The following is a 26,138-nucleotide window of genomic DNA, read 5'->3' on the forward strand; positions in this document are numbered from 1 at the left end:
GCAAACTAATCAGCACCAGCAGCGGGTTAATAGCAAGCGCCGCCGCACAAGTTAACACACCTGCACATGCTTTACCGTGCGGCACCCTGTGCTATTTATACCATCATAACCCACTTCCCGCTGCTCAGTATTGAGTTATCTCCCTTAGAGCTCTACCTGGCGTACCCTAACCTTATGACTTTTAGGAGACTTTTTTTCACACAACATACTAAATAATAACTAATTTAGATTAAAATCATAATATCAAAAAACATCTGACTTGTTGTGTAATTTGGAAGGTAAATAGTTACATCAGCACAACTTTACAATTGCTTTTACTAAAGGGTATATGATGTTATCCTAGCAATTTTTCTAGGGCTTTAATATATAATTACTTCAAGGGGAGAAGCAGGGGTTGGTAAAGTAGAGAAAAGTAGCACCCGGACCGCAGGGGGGAACCCAGGTGGATTGGCTGACTTGGCAGCCTCCGAAGCACGAAAACAAACACCCATGACACGTGGAGTGTCGGCAGAGAGGCGCTGCCTCACGACTGGGAGCTAGGCTCTCAGGGAAGGAAGACTCCCCTGACTCTTTGAGAGTCACTTTGAGAGGTGCTGCCTTGCAACCAGGCTCTGCTCTCAGGGGATAGAAAAAAGGGGATAGCCCCTTGAGTTGCATGAGAGGTGCTGCTTTGTGACTGGGAACGAATCCCTTAAGAGGGGAAGAGAAAGAGTGCCCCGACTCAAGGAAACATATTGAAAGGTGCCGGCTGAGGGGTTGAGAATGAAGGGAAAGCTGCTTGAGAAGGAAACAAAAGAAGTCCCCAGAGTTGCTGAGAGTCGGATTTGAGGCGGCGCCCTGCAATTGGGATAAGCCCTCAGGGGACCGAGAATAATGTGGCTGGGGTCCCCTCTGGCTCACTTTTTGAGAACCTCCCCAGAAAGGGTCAAGGTGGTGCTGCCATCCAGAGGTTGGGGAAGCGAGCTTCACTTACCCCCCAGAGATGGAGCCCCAGCCCAACATTTTCTCTCCCAACACCTGTGAGGACAAACAAAGTGTGTGCCAAAGCATAAGAAAATAAAGAAGCAAGAGAAAAGAACAGGAAAGAAATGCGTAAAGGCTATATGTGAGCCTGACCGCACAGTGGAGAGGAAAAAAACCTTGGTGCCAATTCAAGGGAAAACCTCTGGTGGCCCCGGAGGAACAGACGCCCCCACTCCGGGCAAACTAACGCATCCACTCCGGGATAATGAGTAGCTGAAATGCCTGAGAGAATGTAAAGGTCAACTGCAGAGGAGGGCGGACAGCTGAGTGTCTTAATTGAATATCCGAGTTAGCTCGGGCAGTGTAGGTGGCAGCTTCAATTCAGATTACTGAAGGATCCACAGTGAACTGGATTGGGTTGGAAGAGCATAGAAATGAAAGTTAAAGTTTGGGATATGAGACAGGTCACAGAGTTAAACACGTGATTCTTGAAAACAGAATATGGAGAAACTGGTGAACTCTGCGGCTCTTTGAATCTACAGCAGTTAGACGCATCCTAGAAGGGGGTAAGATGCAGAGGTTGTTGGAGGAGATACAGTATGTTTCCTAGAAGATGCTTTTGGAGGTCCTGTCTCTGGATTCCACGAACTGCGAGATGGAGTGCTGCAATATAAAGCCGTTAGGACATTGAAAAGACTGAAGCCTGAGGTGGAATTGAATCCCTGAGGTAAGATCTTGTAGCACTTGGAAAAAAACATTGAGAATAGCGAGGTTAAAATGGAGATGAAGGTGGCTGGTGGAATGTGCAGAAGGTAGTGCATGTAGTTCAGGCAGAAGAGTAGGCTGTGTCGGTAGATGAAGCTGAATCATGAAGATGGTGGAACTCAGGAACTTGAAGAGGAAGAGAGCTTTAATGGACATCAGCAAGAAGAGTTTAGGTTACTGTGAACTAGAAAGAGCATTGGCTACAGCTTTGGAAAGACCAGGGAGGTGTTCCTTGCCAGATACAAAGTATGGGTAACAGAAAACTGTGTGAGATGTTGAAGGAGGCTTGTAATTAGAACAGGAAGAATGGTTAAATTAAAAATCCATAGACTGAAAAATTTAATTGGGCATAAACAAAGAACTTAAACAAATATCAGCAGTAGTTGTCCACTTCTGGCACCTGGAAGAGTGGAAGAACAGATGACATCCCTGAAAATAGAAAGCCAGAATAAATTCGCCCAGAGTTAAACCTGTGAAGACATGAATCCCAGGATTTAGAGCAACAACAAGTTCTCCAGAACCCACTACTCGGTAACCAAATTCAGAGCTGTCTAATAGGAAAAAAACACAATTGACATATTTACCTTCAAGAATCTGGCAGCGCAAATGAGGATCAAAAAGCTTGAAATTGGTGGGAAGAAGATCATCCTTTATCGGTAATGAAAATGGTGGATTTGTTATCAGCATGAAATAAGAATGTTCTATTTCTTTTTCTTCCCCCCATCCTCTGGTGTCCCCAGATATGGATGGCAACAATAGGGTAGAGTTCCAGAAGAGCTGATGATCATGCATGTAGAGAGAGCTCCTGGATTTGAGAGGTTGGAAATTAGAGAAACCATTGAACATTGAATATTACTATTAGACTGAGAGGAGAAGCATCAATCAAGGACAGGTAGTGCAGAGTGGGACACCAGTTCTTGCAAAACAAAGTGGCAATTCCAGTGGGGGAGAAATATCCACATTCTAATATCTTTCTGAGCATCAGTTGATAACGTGGGCATTGAGAGAGGCTGACAGTAGCTGACAGAAGTTGAGAAAAAGATTTGCCTTGAGGTATAATGTGGATAACATAATTGCAAAGCCCCAACTAGGATATCGAGTTGTGTTTATTGATAAATTTCAAAATCTGAAAACAAAAGTGGAGGGAGCCATTTAAACTCTAAATATTTAAGATCTAAAGTGATAAGACTTTTCTACCAGGAAGCTTACGCATAGCGATACCAATAGGGTTGATCCAGTATGATAAAAAAGGATGCTCTAGGAGGGACCAACGAGAAAGCCTTTCACAGCTCAGCTTGAATCAAGGCAGCAATCATCTCAGGCTCAGGAATTGATGGCGCAAAAAAAATTAATTCAGAGGCCATCAAGAAAGTAGTTAACGAGAGGGGAGAGAAGATCATGAAGGGAGTGTTCCAGGGTGGAAATACTGATGGGTGTATGAACTTGGAAGAAAGTAGAGAATCATTTTGTAGCATAAAATAAAGAACCACCTTAACACACAAGGATCAACAGTAGTAGTCCACTCCTTGCACTTGAGGGTGTTCGTCAACCTGCTCAGTTCCTCATCGTCATCTCCCCGTGTCTGTTTCACTCCCTTCCGGATTCTTCCATCTGCAAAGGGTCCTGATCTATGCTTCGTTACACCGTGACTATAAAGCAGCATAATGCAGCATGTTGGAAAGGAGAGGAAGAAATGTCGGCAAGGTAGATTAATTTGAATCCAAGGAGGTCAACGAAAGAGCGTTGGAGAATCATCAAGGTGCTGGAGGAAAGATAGACAATTTGTGGATAGCTATTAAGTCATTATGCTGCTTGTATCTCCAGTATCTCACACATAGAGTCACTGTGCTGCTAGACTCTCCAGTATCTCACAGACAGTCACTGTGCTGGTAGACTCTCCGGTAACTCACACGCAGTCACTGTGCTGGTTGACTCTTCAGTATCTTACACACAGTTACTGTGCTGCTACACTCTCCAGTATCTCACACACAGTCACTGTGCTGGTAGACTCAACGGTAACTCACACACAGTCACTGTGCTGCTAGACTCTCCAGTATCTCACACACAGTCACTGTGCTGGTAGACTCTCCAGTATCTTACACAAAGTAAGGATTTGAAATGGCAGATAGTGGACTTTCTGTGTTTTATAGAAGTTGACTTTGTGGAATTAGTAGGTGGTTAACTTTCTGCATGATCCCTGTTTCCAGTTCACAGGGATATGGAGTATCAATCCAGTCAAGAACTTTAAGTAAAGTTTAACTAACTGAAATATTTTCAGTATGTATATATACATATATAGAATATTTCCTCCAGACATGGAAATAATATTTTCTCTGTCTCCAGGCAGTTCTGATGTGAGACTAGTGAATGGTGCCAGTCCCTGTGAGGGGACAGTGGAAGTGTATCATGATGGAGAGTGGGGGACAGTTAACGACTTAAACTGGGATCTGAATGACGCTACGGTGGTGTGCAGACAGCTGGGCTGTGGATCTGCTTTTTCAGCACCAAATGGAGCTCACTTTGGACCAGGGTCTGGATCAGTCCTGCTGAGTTTGATGTCCTGCAGTGGGTCAGAATCTTCTTTGAGAGGCTGTGGAAAACAAGATGTGAAACACCATAATATACCTCACACTAGAGATGCTGGAGTGAGATGTTCAGGTAGGTAAGACTGATGTGTCAGTAATGTTGATAGTGCTGGAGTGAGGTGTCAGACAGGAGTCTAACTCTCTCCAGTCTCCAGCACTGAGGACAATTACAACTCCTCCACTGATCTAGAGTTGATCATCAGGGTCAATCAGTCCATCTTCCCATTCCCACTGTTCTTGTCCTGCTGAGAGCTGTGACGACACTCCCCACTGTCACTTTGTGTCTTTCTACCTGTGTGGAGATCAGAGGTATAAACACAGACAGGACACTCTAAAAGCAGTAGCAGTTGGCCCAGGGGCTGATTCACTCTCTCTGTCTCTGTCAGCCTGGATCAGAAGAGCTCAGATTTAATTGAGAGATGACATCTCAGCACAACATTGGATACAAATAAATATGAATTAGAATAGTTCTGGGCTCATTAGGGTAATTCAATAATTTCAGGTTTGTTGTTTAATCAGTGCACAGGTCAGACAGTCCTGGTTTGTCAAGAGTGTCTGTCAGTGCCAGGTCAGAAGAGTCCTGCTTCAGCAGTGCCAGGCTGTGACAGTCCTGGTGTTGTCCAAAGTGTCAGTCAGTGCCCAGGTCAGACAGTCCTGCTCCAGCAGTGCCAGGCTGTGATAGTCCTGGTTTTGTCAAGAGTGTCTGTTAGTGCCCAGGTCAGACAGTCCTGCTCCAGCAGTGCCAGGCTGTGACAGTACTGTTCTCTGGGCTCTATGAGTGATGTAGTTTAAATGTTTCATAAATGTTCATGAGTTTTCAGTTTCTCTGACTGTCTAGATGTCAGTCCTCCTTTATTCTCTTTTAATGCCTCAGTGCAGTATGATTTTTTCACCGTCCTTCTGCACCTCTACCCTGCAGTATTATTCCTCTTTATATTAAATTCAAAACTGAGTTTCTAATTTTTCCTTTTTTTTCCTAACGTGACTGAGCATATTTATACTTCAGAAACGTTTAGATTAAATGCAAGTGATGATTTTAAGATCTTTTAAATTGAGGATTACAATGATTTAATACAGGTAATCTAAAGAATATAATTTATCTGATTTTATTTTACTTTGACGTACTGTATTATTCACACTGTTAATGTGCTCTAATACTGTTAAAATGTGTACAAATGTTTTGTTACATGTCAGGGGTGCGGTTAATAGGAGGCAGGAGTCTCTGTTCTGGTAGAGTTGAGGTTCTGCGAGGGACATCCTGGAGTACAATCTGTGAGGCCGACTTTGACATGAAGGATGCGGAGGTCGTCTGTCGTGAACTAGACTGCGGATTTCCTGCAGAGCTGCTGAGAGGGGCTCATTTCGGAGAGGGGCAGGGGCTGATCAGGACAGAGGAGATCCAGTGTCGGGGAAATGAGACCAGAATCCAAGACTGTCCCACCTCAACCAGGGAGCACCAGAGATGCACTCACAGCAGGGACATCGGCCTGGTCTGTACAGGTGAGAGCACTGCTGTCTGTACTGATTCCCAGCTGTATAAACTCTTCAATATCACATTCTGAGCAGTGTGGGATAATTACTTTTCTTCCTCATAGCTTTCCCACTGATCTTTGAGAGCATTGTGTTTCTACTGTGTCATCATCTAGTTTAATTAAATATCTAAAGAAAAAATGGTATAAAGTCCTGATTTTTTTTGTTTGCATGTCCTTGCTTTTTAGAAAGTGTTTCATCAGTTTTTAAAAAAAATATTTGCCTAAGTTTAATATGCTTGTATTTTGCATTTCAGAGCACTGCATATTGAGCCAAAAAACTAATTTCTTTGGATCAGTCAGTGAGCTGCAGCAGGCAGTGGTCTTGTGGTCATGTGATTTCCACTTTTCATGATTCATTTTTATTTCTCACAGTGCGATAGATAATTGGTCTTGTTTTGAAGTTAAATATTCAATAATTATGCGTATGTATGAGACGTTTTTTGTGCAATCTACCTTCTGTAAAATCAACCTTAATAACATTTCATACTGTATAGCTCCTGACTCTCCTGTCCTTTGTATAAAGTCTAGTGATGTTAATGCTTACGGATCCTGACTTACTTGTCCTCTCTGCAGAATACAGTGACTACAGGCTGATGGGCGGCCCTGACTCCTGTTCTGGCCGGGTGGAGCTGCATTACCGCGGTGAATACAGGACAGTGTGTGACCAGTACTGGGACCTGAGAGATGCCACTGTTCTCTGCCAGCAGCTGGGCTGTGGGGAAGCTGTAGCAGTTCCAGGACAGGCCTGGTTTGGACAAGGCAGTGGATCAAGAGGGGTTGATGTGTTTGAGTGCTGGGGCAATGAGACTCATCTCACCTGGTGCGCTGTCTCTTCATGGGGCAGAGCTGCTTGCTCTCATGGGCAGGATGCTGGAGTCATTTGTTCTAGTAAGAATCAATGCATATTCACATTTTCAGAATTAAGAAAGCTTTAAATAACAGATCAGTAGGATGTCTAATCCAAATTTCTGCCACTTGATCATGAAGCAACCAAATCCATTTACATGGTCTTGGTCTCCAAGTCAGGCATATCAGACCAACTGTTCAAAATGCCAGTAAAAGCAATCTTCTTACCAGAATCACTAAATATTTCTCACTTTTCAAACTGGCCTAACCTCCAAAGAGCTCCAGCACATCTGTTGTCACCTCTCACCCAGCTGTCTTTCCCACAGTCCACAGTACAACCATGATCACCTCTCTCTCTGCCTTCTGTTCCCATAATCCTCTCTCATCTCCACAGAGCTCCAGCACAACTGTGTTCCCAAGATCCATCCACTTTATCCATCCACATCTGCTTTCTATTTAGCTTCCATTACCCACATTCATGCTGTTCTATAGGACACTACTCAGCTGCTAATTCCAGCTGCACCCACCCTGTGTAACTGAACAAACAAGCCAGTTCACATTCCTCATTCACAACCTCTCTGCCACAGATGTCCGCACTACAGGTTGTGCTCCTTTTAGTGTCCCAGTGAGCTGAGCTCACCTGCCCAGTGCTGTCATAACCATCCTCACTCATTAGGAATGATCTAAAGACCTTCTGCAAGAAGGCAGTTGAGGTGAAGGAGGGCAAAAAGAAAAGATGTGCACAGTTGTCATCAGCCAGTGAATATTTATATATTCATATATGTAATAATTACAGTATTAGAAGAGAGTATAGTATTAGAAGAGAGAATAAGTGTCATATTAGAATTTCACACCCCAGCAAACGTCTTAAGCAAGAATATTTAAAAAAAATATTATGACTATTTTTAAAACACTATGTTCAGACATAATAAGCTGTGGTGTATCAAGATAATTTTACAAAATAATATTCCTGATAACCCCTCTGTGAGTTTGTTTTGTTTTACTGATGTATGACTGAAAATAATCTTGATTATCATTTTTTTAGATTCATCCCTGTCAGCTCTAGATGGTGCAGTCCGGCTTTCAGGAGAAGGGAGTCACTGTGATGGCCGGGTGGAGGTTCACTACAACAGCACCTGGGGTAGACTCCTCCAGCACTCCTGGGGCTACAGAGAGGCCTCTGTGGTCTGCAGACAGCTGGGCTGTGGATCTGTAGTGGAAATGTATTTCCCCTCTGTATATGGTACAGGCGACAGTGCTGTGTGTCTGACAGGTATTCAGTGCTCTGTAGTACAAGTCTATAACTCCTCTCTGTATGGGACAGTGACAGTGCTGTGTGTCTGACAGGTATTCAGTGCTCTGTAGTACAAGTCTATAACTCCTCTCTGTATGGGACGGTGACAGTGCTGTTTGACAGGTATTCAGTGCTCTGTAGTACAAGTCTATAACTCCTCTCTGTATGGGACAGTGACAGTGCTGTTTGACAGGTATTCAGTGCTCTGTAGTACAAGTCTATAAGTCCTCTCTGTATGGGACAGTAAGAGTGCTGTGTGTCTGACAGGTATTCAGTGCTCTGGGGACGAGACTCATCTGGTGAACTGCAGTTCTCCACAGACAATCAACTGTAGTGATGGACAGGAAGTGTCCCTGTTTTGCTCAGGTAGGAGCCATTTGGTCTATTTGATCTTTTTTTATTAGTTTAACTAAATACATTTATTTTAATACCTGCTGCACTGACCTGGTAGAAGGAGACTGGAGCCAAGAGCTCTGAGTAAAGCAGGCTGAGCAGACAGACAAAAGTGAAAATAAATGTGGGCAGAATTAAACTATTCACTTTCACTACGGAAACACTCAGGTCCTTCTGTAAAAACGTTCCTGGAGAGATTGAGATCTCAGGTTGACTTCTTTGGCATCTGTTACTCTCTTCAGCGAGAATCACAGTTCTCACTCCGGCTTCAGCTGACATCTTGCTCTCTTTTTAAAAATAATTACAAAGGGTAAAAGTCACCTCAAACCCTAAACATCTCCTATAAAGACCCTTCTTTCTTTCCAAAACCCAGTCAACAAACCTATTCTACAAAATAATACATTTAGTACAAGAGCTCCGTACTTGTAGAGCTCCGTACTTGTATGTTCCCAGTCCTAGTCTTATGCTTTCTACTCTCCCGGCAATTCAACTCTTCCCTTGTCCTCGACTACGACTTCGCCTCCCGTTTTTGTACCTTCTGCTCTCGGAACCTTCCCTGCTTTTTGACCTCCTAGCTTTTGTCCAAGACCATGCCTTCGTCCCTCATTTTGGCACTGAACCACAGATACCTGAATTGTCACGCACAGGGTCCTACCTCCCCTAGCCTGGTGTTACGTGACACAGTCACTGTGCTGCTAGACTCTCCAGAATCTCTCCCTTCTTATAGTCACTGTGCTAGTAGATTATCTACTATCTCATACAGTCTGAAATGATATTAGACTTTCTGTGTTCCACCTTCTGTGTGTCCCCAGTTTCTAGTTCACAGGCAGATGGACTAGCAATCCAGTCAAACAGGTTAAAGTAAATTTTAATGTCTGACATATTTTGAGTATGTGTAGTATAAATATACAAAATATCCTGTAAACATGGTAATGATACTTTTCTCTCTCTCCACAGGCAGTGCTGATGTGAGGCTGGTTAATGGTGCCAGTCCCTGTGAGGGGACAGTGGAGATTCACTATAAAGGAGAGTGGGGGGCAGTTCGCAGTATTATCTGGGATCTGGATGATGCTACAGTGGTGTGCAGACAGCTAGGCTGTGGATCTGCTATTTCAGCACCAGGAAGATCTCACTTTGGACCAGGATCTGGATCAGTCCTGCTAGGCTTGGTCTCCTGCAGAGGTTCAGAGTCTGCGCTGAGGCACTGCAGAACAACTGAAGTGAAACACTATGGCCCTTCTCATGACTCTGATGCTGGAGTGATCTGTTCAGGTAGGAGACGTAGAATCTTTTCATCTTTTCAGCCTCCCGCACTGAGGACAATTAAAACTCCTTCACTGATCTAGAGTCCATCATCATGATCCATCTGTCCATCATCCCATTCCCACTGCTCCTGTCCTGCTGAGACCTGCTCACTGAGAACACTCCACACTGTCACTGTGTGCCTTTATTTATAAATCCAAACCATATAAATTATCAACCAGCTCTCACTAACTTTTTCCCTACAGTTATTCCTCCTGCTCTCTTACTGTCTACTATTAGCTAGGAATATTCTTAATAAACATAAAAATAAATCCTTTAAAACACAAATCATATAGTATTTATAAATATAAGCAATAAATATATGTCATACATAAGTTATAATTTACTGATAATTATATTCTATAACTATATGAAGGATAAAGTGTAAATTCAGCACATGACTCTTCAGTTTGGGAAAACTCATTTTTCTCATTCATGTGTTTGTACAGCAGGATAACTGGAAGTGTCTGAGACTTTCTGAGCATGTAGTTCACCTTGTCTTCCCTGGACATTGGGTGTCGGTCAGTTTAAACAGCCAGACTGTGGTCAGTGAGTCTATATTTAGTTATCTGTCTGCCCTTACTGTTTTAACACTGGAGAGGCTAGAGTATGCTGGGGTTCTGGTGTGCTGTGGGTGAATTGCCTTCTCTCCAGGTGTCAGTGGATCTGGTCAATATCAGGTGTGTTTTAATGGTGTTTCAGTGTCAGTATCAGTGATCTGGCCAGTTTAAGGTGTGTTTTAATGTGTTTTCATTAAATTTTGGACTCAGTGTTCTAGAGCTACAGAGTGTTCTGTGTTCAGGTGCTGTATCAGCTGAATTGTATATAAGTATAAATGAACAAGATCAAGTTCTGTTGGCTCAGTCCAGTTGTTCAATGATTTTGCTATTGAAGATTGGACGTCTAACCTCTTACCTCCTCTGTCATATTGGAAAATAGGTTGGATTATACTGAACCATACTCATGATGATGAATTAAAGTTTAAAGATTGGCACTTAAAGAGCCTTTATCTGATCTGATGTTCCTGAATTTTCTTGCAATGATCTATAGCCAGGAGCTGACTGCTAGACCCTGGTGTGTGTGAATATTGCTGAATTAAATTACAGTGTGTCTTTCACTGAGATCTGCTTTCATGTGAAGAAACACAATCCAGGTCATGTCCACATTGTCTGTCAGTGCCCAGGTCAGTCAGTCCTGCTCCATCAGTGCTGGGCTGTGACAGTCCTGGTCTTGTCCAGAGTGTCTGTCACTGTCAGGTTATACAGTCCTGCTCCAGAAGAACCAGGCTGTGACAGTCCTGGTGTTGTCTAGAGTTTCTCAGTGCCCAGGTCAGACAGTCCTGCTCCAGTAGCGCCAGGCTGTGACAGTCCTGGTCTTTTCTAGAGTGCATGTAAGGGGTCAGACTGGTCAGGGACAGTGATCTGTTTCTTTGTTCTGATATTCCAGCTCATCGAGCTGGTCAGGGACAGTGATCTCTGTTATTGTTCTGATATTCCAGCTCATCGAGCTGGTCAGGGACAGTGATCTCTGTTATTGTTCTGATATTCCAGCTCATCGAGGGGTCAGGCTGGTTGAAGGCAATAATCTCTGCTCTGGAAGAGTGGAAGTGCAGCACGGAGAGACCTGGGGCTCAGTGTGTGACTCTGACTTTGACTGGCAGGACGCAGAAGTTGTCTGTCGACAGCTGGGCTGTGGGATTCTCTCACAGGTGCTGAAGGGGGCTCATTTTGGGAAAGGGGGGGGACAGGTCTGGACAGAGGAATTCCAGTGCCAGGGCAACGAATCTCAGATTTTCTCCTGTCCAAAGTCATCCACAAAATCACAGAACTGCACGCATGAGAACAACGTGGGACTGGTATGTTTTGGTAAGAGCAGGATAATTGATTCCATTTATTTTTAATGTAGTTCCTAAGTGAAATAAGAGAAGTTTAGGAAAGACAGACAACACTCAACTCCTGCCAGTCACCTGCTCACTGCAACATAAATCTGCAGCGTGTCCTTCCCAGTAGTCTTTGCTCTATAACCCCTCCCCTGATTCAATGTCAATACAGCAGCAGCAGCAGCCCTGTGTCTTTTGATACAGGGGCTCTGAGTGTCTCATCCAGTTTTTTTTTTCTTGAAGCGTAAAATTAAGGCTGAGTAATGGTAATTATATGTAAAATGGTTTAGATTTGTTCTCTAAAAGAAAAACAGAAATAACAAATATAACTTGGACCCGCTCTGTTCTGCCCTTGAATTCACACAGCTGTTTAAACAGTAAAGAGCTGAATAAGCCTCATTCATCAGTGTTAGTATAACTCTGAGTCTGAGTCAGTACTGTGGATTTATTCAGTGAAGAGCTCTAGAGTTCCATTCATCAGTGATGTTATGTTGAGGGTTTACTGTATACTTGAAGGTGAGTTGAGGATAACTGCTAGATGATGCAGGATATTGTTGTGTTATGACACTGTGTCTGCTCTCTCTCCCCTTGTCCTGTCTGCAGGATACACAGGGTACAAGCTGGTTAATGGCTCAGATTCCTGCTCTGGCCGAGTGGAGTTACAGTGGCTCTTCAGTGACTGGGGGACAGTGTGTGACCTGTACTGGGACCTGAGAGATACCAGTGTTCTCTGCCAGCAGCTAGGCTGTGGGGAGGCTGTAGCAGCTCCAGGACAGGTGTGGTTTGGACAGGGCACTGGACAAGTATGGGCTGATGTGTTTGAGTGCCGGGGCAATGAGAGCCATCTCTCACACTGCACTGTCTCTTCTTGGGGGAGAGCAGGGTGCTCTCATGGACAGGACGCAGGAGTCATCTGCTCTGGTGAGAATCAAGTTTTTAAAAATCATGTGTTTACACACTGCAGCACACTGTCTTCATGACTGACCAAATAACTGCTCTGTTACATACAGCCAGTAAAATGATAGAGATGCCCAAATGTTATTTGTTAATGCATTTCAGTGTATTTTCACTAAAAATACAGTTTTTGTTTTGTTATTCACATCACTGATGAAAGAATGTCCTGGAACTCAGTATACTGTAATTATATTATATATTATATTATATTGTATTATATTATATTAAATGTAATTGCCTGATATCTGCAATTAATCCATTAATTAACCCAGAGCATAAGTAAGCAGGGTACTGCACAACAGAGAAAGTGAGAATCCAGAGCTCAAGGTTAATAAAAGTTATTTTTGTGCCACACACACAACTGACACTCCACTGGTGAAAGATTAATCCTGTGGACAGTAATGAGCTCCTTCCTTCTCTTTCACAGACTCCAAAAGTAGCAACGATTCACTTGGAAATGGTAAAGTGAGAATGATTTTGTCAATAGTCTGTGCTGTTTTAATTATAGTTTCATTGCTGGTGTTAAATTGCTCCTCTCACACACAGCTCACACTCCACTTTCTCTCTCTGTGTGTTTGATAGGTATCCCATCTTCCTCTCTTCCTTCATCAGTAACACCAGGTATGAACTGGTCCTTGTTCTGTATCTCCAGGGCTCTCAGTGTGTGTTGGCATCTCTGTTACTCATCTCAGACTGTGGCTCTGTGAGGCAACAGGTGTGTGTGGAGTTTTTCAACACTGTTCAACTCAACCTCTCTAACATACACAGTCAGGCAGCAGGACGTAAAAGCTGCTTGCACTGCATCTGCTGTCCCTTAGCTGATGTTCAGCAAATTATCTCCCACTAGAGGTCACAGTGATCTCTTAGATCTACTGCACTGACCTCTGACTCTCTGCTCCTAGACCAGCACTCCCTCAGGCTAGTTGGAGGAGGAAGCGACTGTGCTGGGAGGCTGGAGGTTTATCACAATGGATCCTGGGGGACAGTCTGCGATGACTCCTGGGACCTGGCAGACTCTCAGGTGGTGTGCAGGCAGCTCCAGTGTGGGACGGCCCTCAGTGCCCCAGTGCCAGCCTCCTTCAGCCAGGGAACTGGACCCATCTGGCTGGACGAGTTGGGCTGTCTGGGGAACGAGTCATCTCTGTGGGAGTGTCCCTCAGCAGGGTGGGGACAGCATGAGTGTGGACACAAGGAGGACGTGGGAGTGGTGTGTTCAGGTACAGGTCACAATCACACCAGGACTGTGTTCATACAACAGCGTGTTTGGTGCCAGGAGCAAGTACAGTATCCCCAGTTCAAGACAAGAACAGGGACAGTAATGTGAAAACAAATTGTTGTTGTTTTGCACATTGCCTGTTGCTGTTTTTGCACACAGCCTGTTGTCTCTGTCTTTCTTTTATTACACAATTGTACTGTTGTTTTTTTTGTACTCCGTATTGTCTGAGAGCTAGCTAAACAGCATTCTGTTATACCATATACCTGTATATAAGTATAATGACAATAAACTTGAACTTGAATTTGAAATAGTATTGTAATTGTATTTGTAATGGGGTGCTTAATAATAATTAATAATAATAATAATTGCTTGCACTTATATAACTCTTTTCTGGACACTTCACTCAAAGCGCTTTACAGGTAATGGGGACACCCCTCCACCATCACCAATGTGCAGCATCCATCTGGATGATGCAAGTCTTAACATAATCAAAAGATTCTCAATTTGGATTGTAATTTACAGAAAATTTACAAACTGATGTTGGCACTAATTTTAACAAATATCACCATTGCATTGTTTTTTATTGAAAAACAACATTCCATTACATTACATTATTATGATTTTGGGAAAAAAGATTATGATATCCTAATGTCACAGTAGTTAGCAGACACACTGTTTCTATCTGAGGTCTTTAATCTAGAAAGTCTGTGTCAGTTCAGAGCAGGGTTCTCTCAGTCTGTCCACTTGTGTGTCCCCAGAGTTCAAGGAGCTGCGACTGGCCGAGGGCTGTTCTGGTCAGCTGGAGGTGTTCTACAATGGCACCTGGGGCAACGTGTGCTTGAATAGCATGAGTGAGGACACAGTGAGTCTGATCTGTCAGGAGCTGAACTGTGGGAAGAGTGGGCGTGTCGTCGATTCAGCCCCCAGACGGGACTCCGCTCCTCACTGGGTTGATGAATTGAAATGCCGCCCTCACGACTCCACGCTGTGGCACTGCCCCTCCTCTGCCTGGAATCAGAACCAGTGCACAGACTCTGAAGTGGCTCTGATCACCTGCTCAGGTAAGAACTCCCTCTTCCACCTGTCTGAGGGTCAGCAGGGGCTGGATGTGTGTGTGTATGAAGGAGAGGGTGAAGGGGAAGGAGATCATGACTGATAAATGAAATAGACAGCCCAGTGTTACACTGTATTTGACCACACCCTGTGTTGGACAGTAAGACACTGAAGGTCAGAATTATGGTGGGATGGCCCAGAAGCTAATTTGACATAAATCTGTCTTCAGGTGGGGAAAACATTGACATCTAAACACGTCAATGATTGATTGGTTTCATAAACACTAATCCTAGTAGCTTTTATTGCAATCTAAAAATGATGTTTGTGACTAACATGCTTTTCATTATTATCAGAAAAAACAGGGGAAAGAGATCATGACTAGATTACAGACAGCCCAGTGATTCACTGTATTTGACCACAGTCTGTTGTGGACAGTAAAATTGTGAAGGTTAGGATTATGATGGGATGGCCCAGAAGCTAATTTAAAATAAATCTGCACAAAACAGGGGGGGAAACATTGGCACCTAAACACCTAAACACATCAACAATTGATTAGTTTCACAAAAACTGTACCTAGTGGCTCTTATTACAATCTAAAAATGATGTTTGAGACTAACATGCTTGTCATTATTATCATTATTATCAAAGACAAAAACAAATAAAATATTTTGAGTTTCAAGGGAATTTTAAATGTCTTAATTGAAGAGAAAGTAATGTTCAATCTGTACACAACAGGTAGCGGTTGCCAAAGAGCACTAGTTGTAAAAGTGTAAAAGTGATTTCATATTGTTTATCCCTAGCAAATAATGTTCTGTATTTGTGGTGATTATCTTGAGTCACACAATATCTGTTTAGCCTTGCCCATTACTGATGTAGCAGCAAGGTTTATTAAAAATACAGGAATTAAGTTTGCTGCTCCCTTGCCAGTCCCTCTCTCCTTCATCTCAGTGGTGCTGGATACAGAGAGGCCATTTCATTTGGTTCACATCTAAGGTGTTTTTCTAGCTGACAGAGTGTCCTGATAAGGAACAACTCCAAAGGCTGAGACACATCAACCACCCTAACAAATGGTCATTTCTGGTGCCTTACTGTCTGGGAGATTCCAAGGGAGTCTCATCCAAAGTTGTTTACAACTCTAAGGTCAGAGTGCATTGTTACTCATCATCAGCTAATCAGGACCTGGTAGGGCAGGTTAACCCCACGTGGGTCTCTGATGCCCATGAAACTTTCATCCAATGAACGACTGTAGTTCCTCCAGGTAAAACAAGCAGCACAGGGCTTCCTCAGCGAGCCTTCTGGACATTCTCAGACTCAGCTCCTCCTGGAAATTCTCAGACTCGGCTCGGACCACCACGTAACAGCCAGTGTGTCCGAGTGCAGGACTTTCCTTTGTTCTAAGAGTCGAGAACAGAGGTTGCCAACGCATAACCAAAGGATCCACCCAAGGTTAGCCCAGCAGCAAGGCTCGTGAACCCACTGCGAAAGTTCACCTGATCAACAAGTGAACTACGGTCGGAACTGTGGACAGCTGAATCAGTATTCAGAACTAGGGCTACATCAGGAACGAACCGGTCTTCTTCCTGTCTAAAGAGTGTGACCTTCTTGGACCTGCAGTCACTTTTCTTCTGTGCACAAACTCGCTAGTTCAGGCAACACTAACTAGCCGGTCTTCGGAGAGCATCAGCAGTGCACCGCAGCAGAAATCTCTCCCTCCTTATCTGTCACGCCCTCTGCAGCCAGAGGGCGCTCCTTCTCTGTCCTGTCCCTAGTTTCCAGTCTGCTGTCCTTCCTGTCCCTTTCTTTCCTTTGGGCTATATATTTCCGGGTCTTGCACTCTGTCCTCGCTCAGCATTGACGTTCGGATGTCCTGAGACCCGCCTAGCACCAGGGCGCCCCACGTCCGCTCCCTGTGGGCATAGGTTTCTATACGGCATTCCTGAACTCTTTGCACTAATGAGCCCGGGCCTTTTTCCCGTTTCGCCGCTACGCATATGGGTCTTTTTCCGCTCTCCTGCTCCCCACGGTTAGTCCCTTTGGACCTCCGTGACAGAATGCTGAGCCACCTACTGACCCCGCGAGCGTCGCTTTTTGTCTTGCCGCAGTTTTTTTTTCTTGTTCTCTGGGCTGTTTTTTTTTCAGTTCCTCTATTCTAATTACTGGATATCACTCCGATCTTCCGTGCCTGTGAGCGGGTCTTGCACCTGGCTTTTTTCGGGTAGATCACTCCGATATCAGTGATTGAATGTTGAGCTGGCTTTCCTATTCTTATTACTGGATATCACTCCGAGCTTCTGTGTCTGGAGCGGGTTTTCGTGCCTGGCTCTTCCTGGTCTTGCTCTCTCCGATATCAGTGATAGAATGGTAAGCTTTCTGCCATTCCTCCATTCTTTTTCGCTGGATATCACTCCGGGCATCTGTGTCTGTGAGCGGACTTCGGTCTGGCCTTCCTCAGGTTGTCCACTCCGATATCAGCGTTAGAATGTGAACGTGCCCATTTGCCCAGTCTGTTTTTGGTTCCTATCTGTTTTGTGTGGTTTGTCTCCCTGGTCTTTCCCAGGTTTTTGTCTGTTGTGTTTGTGCTTGTGTACTTTTTTGTTTTAAGTCTCCGGAGCTCTACTCTACCCCCCCTTCCTCCATCCTATAAAGGTTAATACCCCGGAGGAGGGGGTAGCTCTCAGCCGTGGACTCCCGGAGGTTTCCTTTCAGTTAAATGAGGTTTTTCCTCCCCCCAGTGCTGGGCAGCTCATTTATTTGTATGGGCGTTGGGAGCCGCCCATGAAGGGGGGGGTACTGTCACGCCCTCTGCAGCCAGAGGGCGTTCCTTCTCTGTCCTGTCCCTAGTTTCCGGTCTGCTGTCCTTCCTGTCCCTCTCTTTCCTTTGGGCTATATATTTCCGGGTCTTGCACTCTGTCCTCGCTCAGCATTGATGTTCGGATTTCCTGAGACCCGCCTAGCACCAGGGCGCCCCACGTCCCCTCCCTGAGGGCATAGGTTTCTATACGGCATTCCTGAACTCTTTGCACTAATGAGCCCGGGCCTTTTTCCCGTTTCGCCACTACGCATATGGGTCTTTTTCCGCTCTCCTGCTCCCCACGGTTAGTCCCTTTGAACCTCCGTGACATTATCCTTCTCTCATGTCGAACCAGCACTGCCTCGCACCGGGCCAGAGAGCACCGATTGGACACAGCAACAAAGCCTGACACTGCTTCTTTGTGTCTGCAGGAGATCTGAATCCACACAGATTGGATCAGTATTCAACTTCACTGCATTACAGCTCGAGAATTCAATTGTTATCCTAACCAGTTGATATCAATTTAATTCCTAAGAGTTATGTACTTGTTTGAGTATCTAGTGTGGAGGTTGTAACCAAGTTAATTTACGAAACGGTCTAAATGAATGATATACTGAATGTATGTCCCTCTTGGTTTATAACTCTTCGTGATTGAATATACCTTTTGTATTCTGGTAACCCTCACTATAAGATCTGTTATATTTATATGCACATTTATGCATTAATAAATGTATTCTCATGTAATAGTATCTGTGCGTGTGTGTCGTTTGAGTTATCCCGCAAGGTTGATTCTAATAGCCATCAAAGAATCATTTTGTGACTTACTGCTACAATTAATAATTGTCCCAGTAAATGCACAAACCCCTACATTTATTGGTGCCTCGTGAGAGGATGCCTACACTGATTACATTATTTCCCACTTCTGAGCATGAACAATCTGCTAAATAGGACATAAGGTGAGCTGTCACTTGTCAAAAGTGATGAATGTTAGTTTTATCAGACCCCTGAACAGAGTTTAGTGTTTCTAATCCCTAATCCCACAGTGTGTAAAACATTAAATCCAGTGGTTACACAAGTATCTTTCAAATGTATTCAGACCTTCACACAGTTTCCATATTTTGTAGCTTTACAGCTGGCAGTCACAGCATTTTCAAGTTGCAATTAATATTTGTTATATACACAATCCATACATTAAAAATTAAAGTAAATAAATATCTAATACAAAAGAGAAAAGAAGAAGTAATGACTGCACAAGTACTTATACCTGCAGCTAACATATTCTGACATGATACTCATTAATGTCAGAATATCCAGTATAAAAGTTATTAATCTGAAATGAACAGGGTTTTCCTTCTTTTAGATGAAGAGAAGAAGTCTGTGCCCCGGAGTTTTAAATCCTGTTCCACAGCCTCAGGCCAGGAAACATGTTCAAGTGAGTTTACAAAATGTGTCTGTATGTTGATAAAATAATTCAATTCTTAAATTTTGTTTCACAAATAACAAATACAGTCAGTGCACTGAATTAGACAGTAGACTAGCTGTATTTTGTTTCGATGTTTATTAAATGTGTCAAACCAGGAAGGAGGAACATAGAATGGAACACAGGCTGGTGGAGTTTGTGTCTCTGTGTCTGTTAATCAGGTTTATTTAGTTCCCTAGACTACTGGCCATTCAGGCTGGTTGGAGGAGGAGGTGTTCTTCAATTTTGTTTCACAAATAACAAATAGTCTGTGCACAAACCAGACAGTATCCGAGATGTATTTTGCTTTGATGTGGATAAGATGTGTCAAACCTATCTCTAGACTACTGGCCCCTCAGGCTGGTGAGGTTTGTGTCTCTGTCTGTTAATCAGTTTTATTTTGTTCACTAGACCAGTGGCCCCTCAGGCTGGTCGGAGGAGGAGGTGCCTGCTCTGGGAGGGTGGAGGTTTATCACAATAGCTCCTGGGGGACAGTCTGTGACGACTCCTGGGACCTGCAAGATGCCCAGGTGGTCTGCAGACAGCTGGGCTGTGGAGACGCAGTGAGCGCAGTGGGAAACGGATCATTCGGACCAGGAAACAGCACCATCTGGCTGGACGAGGTGAACTGCAGGGGCAGTGAGCTCCACTTGTGGGATTGCTGGCACCCTCCCCTGGGACAGAGCGACTGTCGGCACAAGGAGGACGCTGGGGTCATCTGTACAGGTGAGTGGGAGCTGCTGGAGGTCCCAGGGTATTTGGGGCTGCTCTCAGTACAGGAATACAAATGTAAATAATAATGAAGATGCAAATACAAATTCTGCCTATTAGAAAAACAATTAGTATGAGCCTTTGTGGCCATTAAATACTCTATATTAGTGCAGTGTGTGTTTGTCTTGGCTCATCATCTCTCTTTCATACTCTCTGAATCTCGACCCATCCCTTTTCTTTTTTTTTCAGGTTGGGAATCTCAAAGCCATCCAGTGAGAACAGGTAATGCAGTTGACAGAAGGGAATAAAATACATTTTGGTTTGTCTAAATGATGCTGCTGGCAGATTGCATGATTTTCAGAAGTACTGCTCTCTCTATGAACTGTGGCCTCTCTGTTTAATTTTTGTCAAGAAATACAGAAGAATTGTTGTGAATCTTGTCATCAAAAACCATTTTATCTTCTATTATAGCTCTTCCTACTTCCACCAGCACTTCTTCAGTGAAAACAGGTAAATCCCCAGTTTCTAATCTCTGTGCAGATGAGATCACTACTGAGATTGAAGATTAAGACACAGAAGATAATTTTCTGATCTGTGTCCCTCTCCCTCAGGCAGCACCAGGACAACACCCCAGACACAGCTTCTGGGAGGCCTCTCCGTCTCGCTCCCGGTCCTCCTGCCACTGGGGGCTCTGCTTTTTGTGATGTTGGCCCTGTTAGTGTGGCAGCTGATCCACAACAGGAAGCTGAGGAAAGGTAGGGAGGGAACTAGTGACCTCTGGTGGTCACTACTATCACTCACATGAAACTGATATGTGGACTTTACTCTAAGATCGAGATCTGCAGAAATTTGCAGATGTGAAGAATTATAATATTTATGTGCACAGATGCCCAAGAAAAAGTTTAGCACTGAACAAATACCTTATATTCCCCTCACTGCATGTTAACCCTGAGTGTTTGTTTCCTAACACAGCCCTATCTAAGGGAGCACACACCCCCTATCATGATGCTGTCTACGAGCTAATAGAGTACAAACTGGCCAGAGAGGGAACCTACAACACCTCCGGGAGAGGTGAGTGGAGAGAGTGTTCAGGTGTGATTGGTCTTCACCCTGGAGGGGGATCTGAAGACTTACACTTGTAGAATATCTCACCACACTGGTTTCAGATAGTAGTTCTTTCTCAAGAGGTATGTCAACATGAGTAAAGAAAATCAGCACAGCACTGTGCCTGATCTAAAAACAAACTCTGTGTTACTTTTTACACTCTGGCTTCTCACACAGTGGGAACAGCCAGTAGAGGACAGTGAGGCTGCTGTCTGACTGCAGGTATTATTGATCTGTCCTCCTGTTCACAGGGAGATTCCTCTCTGACGAGCTGCCCTCTGGATACAATGATGTGGAGGATAGTGAGGGAGACCCAGTACCAGGTGAGGGGAGATGGAGTCAGGGGGATCAGTGTGGGAGTGAGGCATCTGCAGTCCAGTACTCACTCTCATCCCAAACCAGGCTGACATCTAGAGAACTTGTGCAGAAAATCCTGAATCTTACAAATATAACCTCTGGTGTTTGACACCTTATTAACTCTGCTCTTCAGTGTTGCCTAATGCTGGCCTGATCTTAACAGATTACAGAGGCTAAGACAAAACAAAACTAGACTTTATCAGTAGAGGGAGAGGATACCTTTAAAGAATAGTTAGGCTGCAGCTCTAACTAGTGTTGATGCAACAGTTACTGTTTCCCTCAGGAGCAGAATTCAGGATCGTTGTCCCACTATGATGATTGGGAAACTAAAGGCAATAGACACTGCCTTTCAGATGAGATATTAACACCAGCATCCTGACCTAATTATTAAAGATTCTGTTGATTGCTGTTTATAAGACTCACCCTGGAGTTTTGCCTTACTTTTATCTCACAAAGCATTTAGAATTGCACTTTACTATAACTACATAGAAAACATATTTTACTTACTTTGCAGTTCATATGAACATCAGTTTGTTATTAATGTTAAAAGTGATTGGAGCACTGTGGTAAAGTGAGTCAGAGTCCTGAAGTGTACATTCTCTGTGTCTCTGTGTGGTTCAGGAGACTCGATAACCTCTCTGAAAGAAGAGATCCCAGAGCACTATGATGATGCTGTAACTGTACCTCAGAGACCAGATGCTTTGTCAGGTTGGTTATTTCAGTCCAGTCCCAAAGAGAAACCCTGCACCAATCCCAGTGAGTCTGACTCTCTACTCTCCCTTTTATCTCAGCCTCTGAATACTGGGTTTTCAGTTACTCAGCAACAGTCACATTAAACTGACTCTCTATGGACTCAGCTCTGCGCTATCAGTCTGGGTCACTGTGCTGCCAGTGTCCAGCTCCTCTTCAGTATCTCATAGGTTTCACATCTTCACCCCGCCCAAATATGTTAAAATCTAGGAGTAGTTTTATATTTATTATGGAAGTGAATAGGATTAGAAATCAGGTTCCCTGATCTCCCGTATTTAGTCTGGAATTTTAGTTCTAGTGTGATGTTCAGTTAATCAGTGTATTCTGAGGAGCTCCAGGAGTCCTGTGCTCTAGATGAGATGTGTTCTGCTGTGTGACAGTGAAGCTGTGCTCTGTGTGCTTTAGGAGAGCTGATGTCCTATGTGAAAGAAGAGGCCCCAGAGTACTATGATGATGCTGTAACTATACCTCACAGTCCAGATGCCTTGTCAGGTGGGTTATTTCAGTCCAATCCTACAGAGAAATCCTGCACCAATCCCAGTGAGTCTGACTCTCTTTACTCTCTCTGTGCACTGCACAGAACATCACACTGAGTCTGGATTATTCTCTGGGTTGTTCTGCTGCTAGTGTCCAGCTCTTCTTCAGATATTTAACAATGATTCACACCATTGCTCTTTGTTCTGATACAGGCTACTCTGTTGTCATTCACCATTTTAATTTAAACAAAATAGAGCTATGTGAAATTTATTATATAACCATGTTCCCAGGTCTCCAACTACTTATTAACATTGACATATTTAGACAATTTCCGCCTGGAATTTCCTCCCCCTTAAACATTTGTTATATCTCTGCAGCAGAACATAGCAGGAGCCTGGTTCAGGTCTAAAATTGAAGCTAACCCCCTTGGCTTTGAGTGTGAATAGTCAAATTTCTTATATTTCTTAATGTGTCCACTCAGCAGACAAACATATGAAAAAAAAACCCAAAAAACAGCTGGCGAACATGTTTTTTTGGTCTTCAGAGGTCAGATTTTTCAATTATATGCATGTCAAGGGCCTGGGAATGATTTGAAAACCTTGTTCTAGGTGACTACTAGCTTGGATAAAAATCTGGGACTGTCACGCCCTCTGCAGCCAGAGGGCGCTCCTTCTCTGTCCTGTCCCTAGTTTCCTGCCTGCTGTCCTTCCAGTCCCTCTCTTTCCCTTGGGCTATATATTTCCGGGTCTTGCACTCTGCCCTCGCTCAGCATTGACGTTCGGATGTCCTGAGACCCGCCTAGCACCAGGGCGCCCCACGTCCGCTACCTGAGGGCATAGGTTTCTATACGGCACTCCTGAACTCTTTGCACTAACGAGCCCGGGCCTTTTTCCCGTCTCGCCGCTACGCATTTGGGTCTTTTTCCACTCTCCTGCTCTCCACGGTTAGTCCCTTTGGACATCCGTGACAGGGACAAATTGATCAATTAGAAAAAATTCTACATCATGTTTTGTGAAGACTGGACCTGGAATGAAATTAATAAATGAATAAAAAATCATGACAATATTGAAAATAAGAATAATAACCATTGCAATTGCTCTAAAAACCTTTAGACACTGCTAGAGAGCCTTTATCTGCTGTTATGCAATGAAAAAAAACCTCAGAGTTGCCTTCTGGTGTGGAAAAAAAGGAGCACTGATAAGAAACTGATAAAAAACTGATTGATTACCCCTTCTGAAAATACAAAGAATGACAGCGGATTTTACCAATCAAATCGCCTTATTTCTGGCGCTCGTTCTTCAAACATTTACTACGTAATCAGTAACGTTTACTAGTCTCTAGCTCTTGAGATAAACTAGTCTGGGTTATTTTGGATATATATCATGCTCCAGAATAAGGTAAAAACATGGGATATATATATATTTGCTGGTTTTTGCTTTTGCGGTTTTGTTGGTAAAAATGTATGATATTGACATGCTGTGCTTGGCGGGTTGCCGTGTGTTTTTATTGGGATTCTGCTAGTTCATTAATTTATTGGTTTATTGCATAATAGTGTCATGTCTGTGGAAACAAACTTTATGGTTTTGTTGTGGTGATATTGGAGAATACGTGCATGTGAGAAAATTTGTGGAGTGGTTTCAAACAAACATTGTTTATCTCGCATTTATCTCAATAATATAAAGTGTCATCTGGGGAGACAGGAGTGTCCCTCGGTTACCGCGATCCGGACTAACAGGTTAAATCTGATTTGTAACAGTAAACCTGTCTCTGTGTGGTTCAGGAGAGATGTGCTCTGTGAAAGAAGAGGCTCCAGAGCACTATGATGATGCTGTAACTTTGCCCCAGAGCCCAGACACTGTGTCAGGTGAGTTATTATAAATAAGACTTATGAGTACGCCCTGTACCAGCCTGCACTAACCTTTGTCATTAGAAATTAGTTACAACCTAATTTCACACCAGCAAATAAACTTTAACTGGAAGAGAAGAGCTCTCTTACAGGCCAGTTTGTGTCAGAATGACAGAGCCATTGACCTGCTCTTTGTTTCACAGGGAGACTCCTCTCTGATGAGACACCCTCTGGATACAGTGATGTGGGGGACAATGAGGGAGACCCCACTTCAGGTAAATGGAGTTACAGCCAGGGGACTCAGTGTGGGTGAGGTAGTTCAGGGATGGGAAGATAACCCCCAAGTAATCCATCTCTGTGCCACTCTCATCCAAGACAAGGGGGCTTCAGACGTTTTGCAGTAGTAGTGGCTTCACTCTGCTCTGTCCCGCAGGGATCAATATTCGCCAATACAGGCTGAGAGACTGTACTGCTACGAGAGTTGATCTCATAGATCAGAGTCTCATTGAAACCCACCTACTGTCACACCCAGCCAAACAGGTGATTTAAATTGATCAGCAGCCAATCAATTCTGAGAGTGAGGTCTGGGCAGAACAAAGCTTCAGAATACTCAGAACCAGGAATTGTGTTTTCTGACTGCAGGGAGAAATAATAAATCCAGAAAATACCGTCAAAGTATTTCCTAACTGTATTTAGAGAATTAGTACTTCATAAGCATAAGTCAAATCTGCACTAAATCATCAATTCTTCCTAAAAGATACAATTTTATATGGAAAATTACGTACTTACATCAAGGCTTTTGACTACTATATTGTAACAACTATTCTGTTTACTCCAACCATTACTCCACTAACAGCCATTTGTATCACTGCAGATCATGTCATGCTTCTATCAATAAATTGTATATTGTTTATTTATATTGGTTAATAAAATCAGCAAATACTCTCACAATGTACTGTTACAATCTCTGATTATTACAACAACTTAAAACGTCCATTCACTATACTTTTGTGACTATGGAAGTGTTTTAAAAAATCTAGATAAACCTGGCTATTGTCAACATTTACAATTCTCAGGGCCTTCAAAGCAAGGAGATGTATGCTAAGATGTAGGGATGTGGGATTCAGTGATCAAAGCAACCATAACATTTACCTCAGTTTACTTTAGTTAAGTTGGTTCTGGGTGAATGATTAAGTGTCAATTAATAGTCCAAAAAAGACAAAAGGTGAGAACTCCTTGTTCAGATCAACTGTAATGACCAGTTCGGAGTTTAATATTTGAACCTCATTAAGAGAGCTTGCCATTCAATTGTTTCTAGAAACTTTAATTGTTCTGAGATTCCCTTGGCTAAAAACAGCATCTCCTGGCCAGTAGGAGCAGTTTTAGAACAGGGAGATAGATTGCCATTCATTTTGTAGCATCCAGGTTCACAAAGAGAGAAATGTAACTGTAGGTCGTATTCTGTTTTTTTTAAGCAGCTTTATCTCTTCAGTGGAGACAGGCAGAGGACAGCTGATGGACAGGAATGACTCTATATCAGCTAAGATATCTGTGTCTCTCTTTCAGGTGTACCCCACACTGGCCCTGGAGTGGACAGGGTCCTGCCCACACTGCCTTCTGAAGAAGGAGCCCCTGCCCCTGACAGGACTAACTATGATGATGTTGGGGATGAGTCTCAGGGAGAGGATAGGTGCTGTGAGACTGACAGGGCTGCCTGGGAGACGCTCCTCCTACAGGTCTAGACACAGAAGAGCTTCACCAACAGAGTCACACAGCCTTATAACCTGCTCTGAGCACTGAGACTGTCTGACATTGTCTGTGACCTGAGTCCACTTCACTCCAATGTTTCCACACTGACAGT

At 43.6% G+C, this 26,138-nt stretch overlaps 1 protein-coding gene across 1 annotated transcript; it reads left to right on the forward strand.

Annotated features, from left to right (window-relative positions):
* The first annotated feature begins 5,500 nt into the window (after nucleotides 1-5,500).
* Nucleotides 5,501-26,019, forward strand: LOC148826792 (scavenger receptor cysteine-rich type 1 protein M130-like). Its single transcript, XM_088926371.1, has 22 exons — nucleotides 5,501-5,813; nucleotides 6,419-6,643; nucleotides 7,737-7,964; nucleotides 8,253-8,351; nucleotides 9,336-9,650; nucleotides 10,937-11,008; nucleotides 11,231-11,545; nucleotides 12,163-12,480; nucleotides 13,096-13,134; nucleotides 13,416-13,730; nucleotides 14,488-14,790; nucleotides 18,934-19,005; nucleotides 19,444-19,758; nucleotides 19,993-20,025; nucleotides 20,215-20,253; nucleotides 20,355-20,498; nucleotides 20,716-20,814; nucleotides 21,099-21,170; nucleotides 22,360-22,446; nucleotides 24,212-24,295; nucleotides 24,481-24,552; nucleotides 25,844-26,019. Exons 1-22 carry the CDS (start codon nucleotides 5,501-5,503, stop codon nucleotides 26,017-26,019), a joined length of 3,735 nt encoding a protein of 1,244 aa, XP_088782497.1.
* Nucleotides 26,020-26,138: the final 119 nt, after the last annotated feature.

The sequence above is a fragment of the Atractosteus spatula genome, chromosome 10 (genome assembly GCF_055471065.1).
Source record: "Atractosteus spatula isolate fAtrSpa1 chromosome 10, fAtrSpa1.hap1, whole genome shotgun sequence".
In the NCBI taxonomy this organism is placed as follows: domain Eukaryota; kingdom Metazoa; phylum Chordata; class Actinopteri; order Semionotiformes; family Lepisosteidae; genus Atractosteus; species Atractosteus spatula.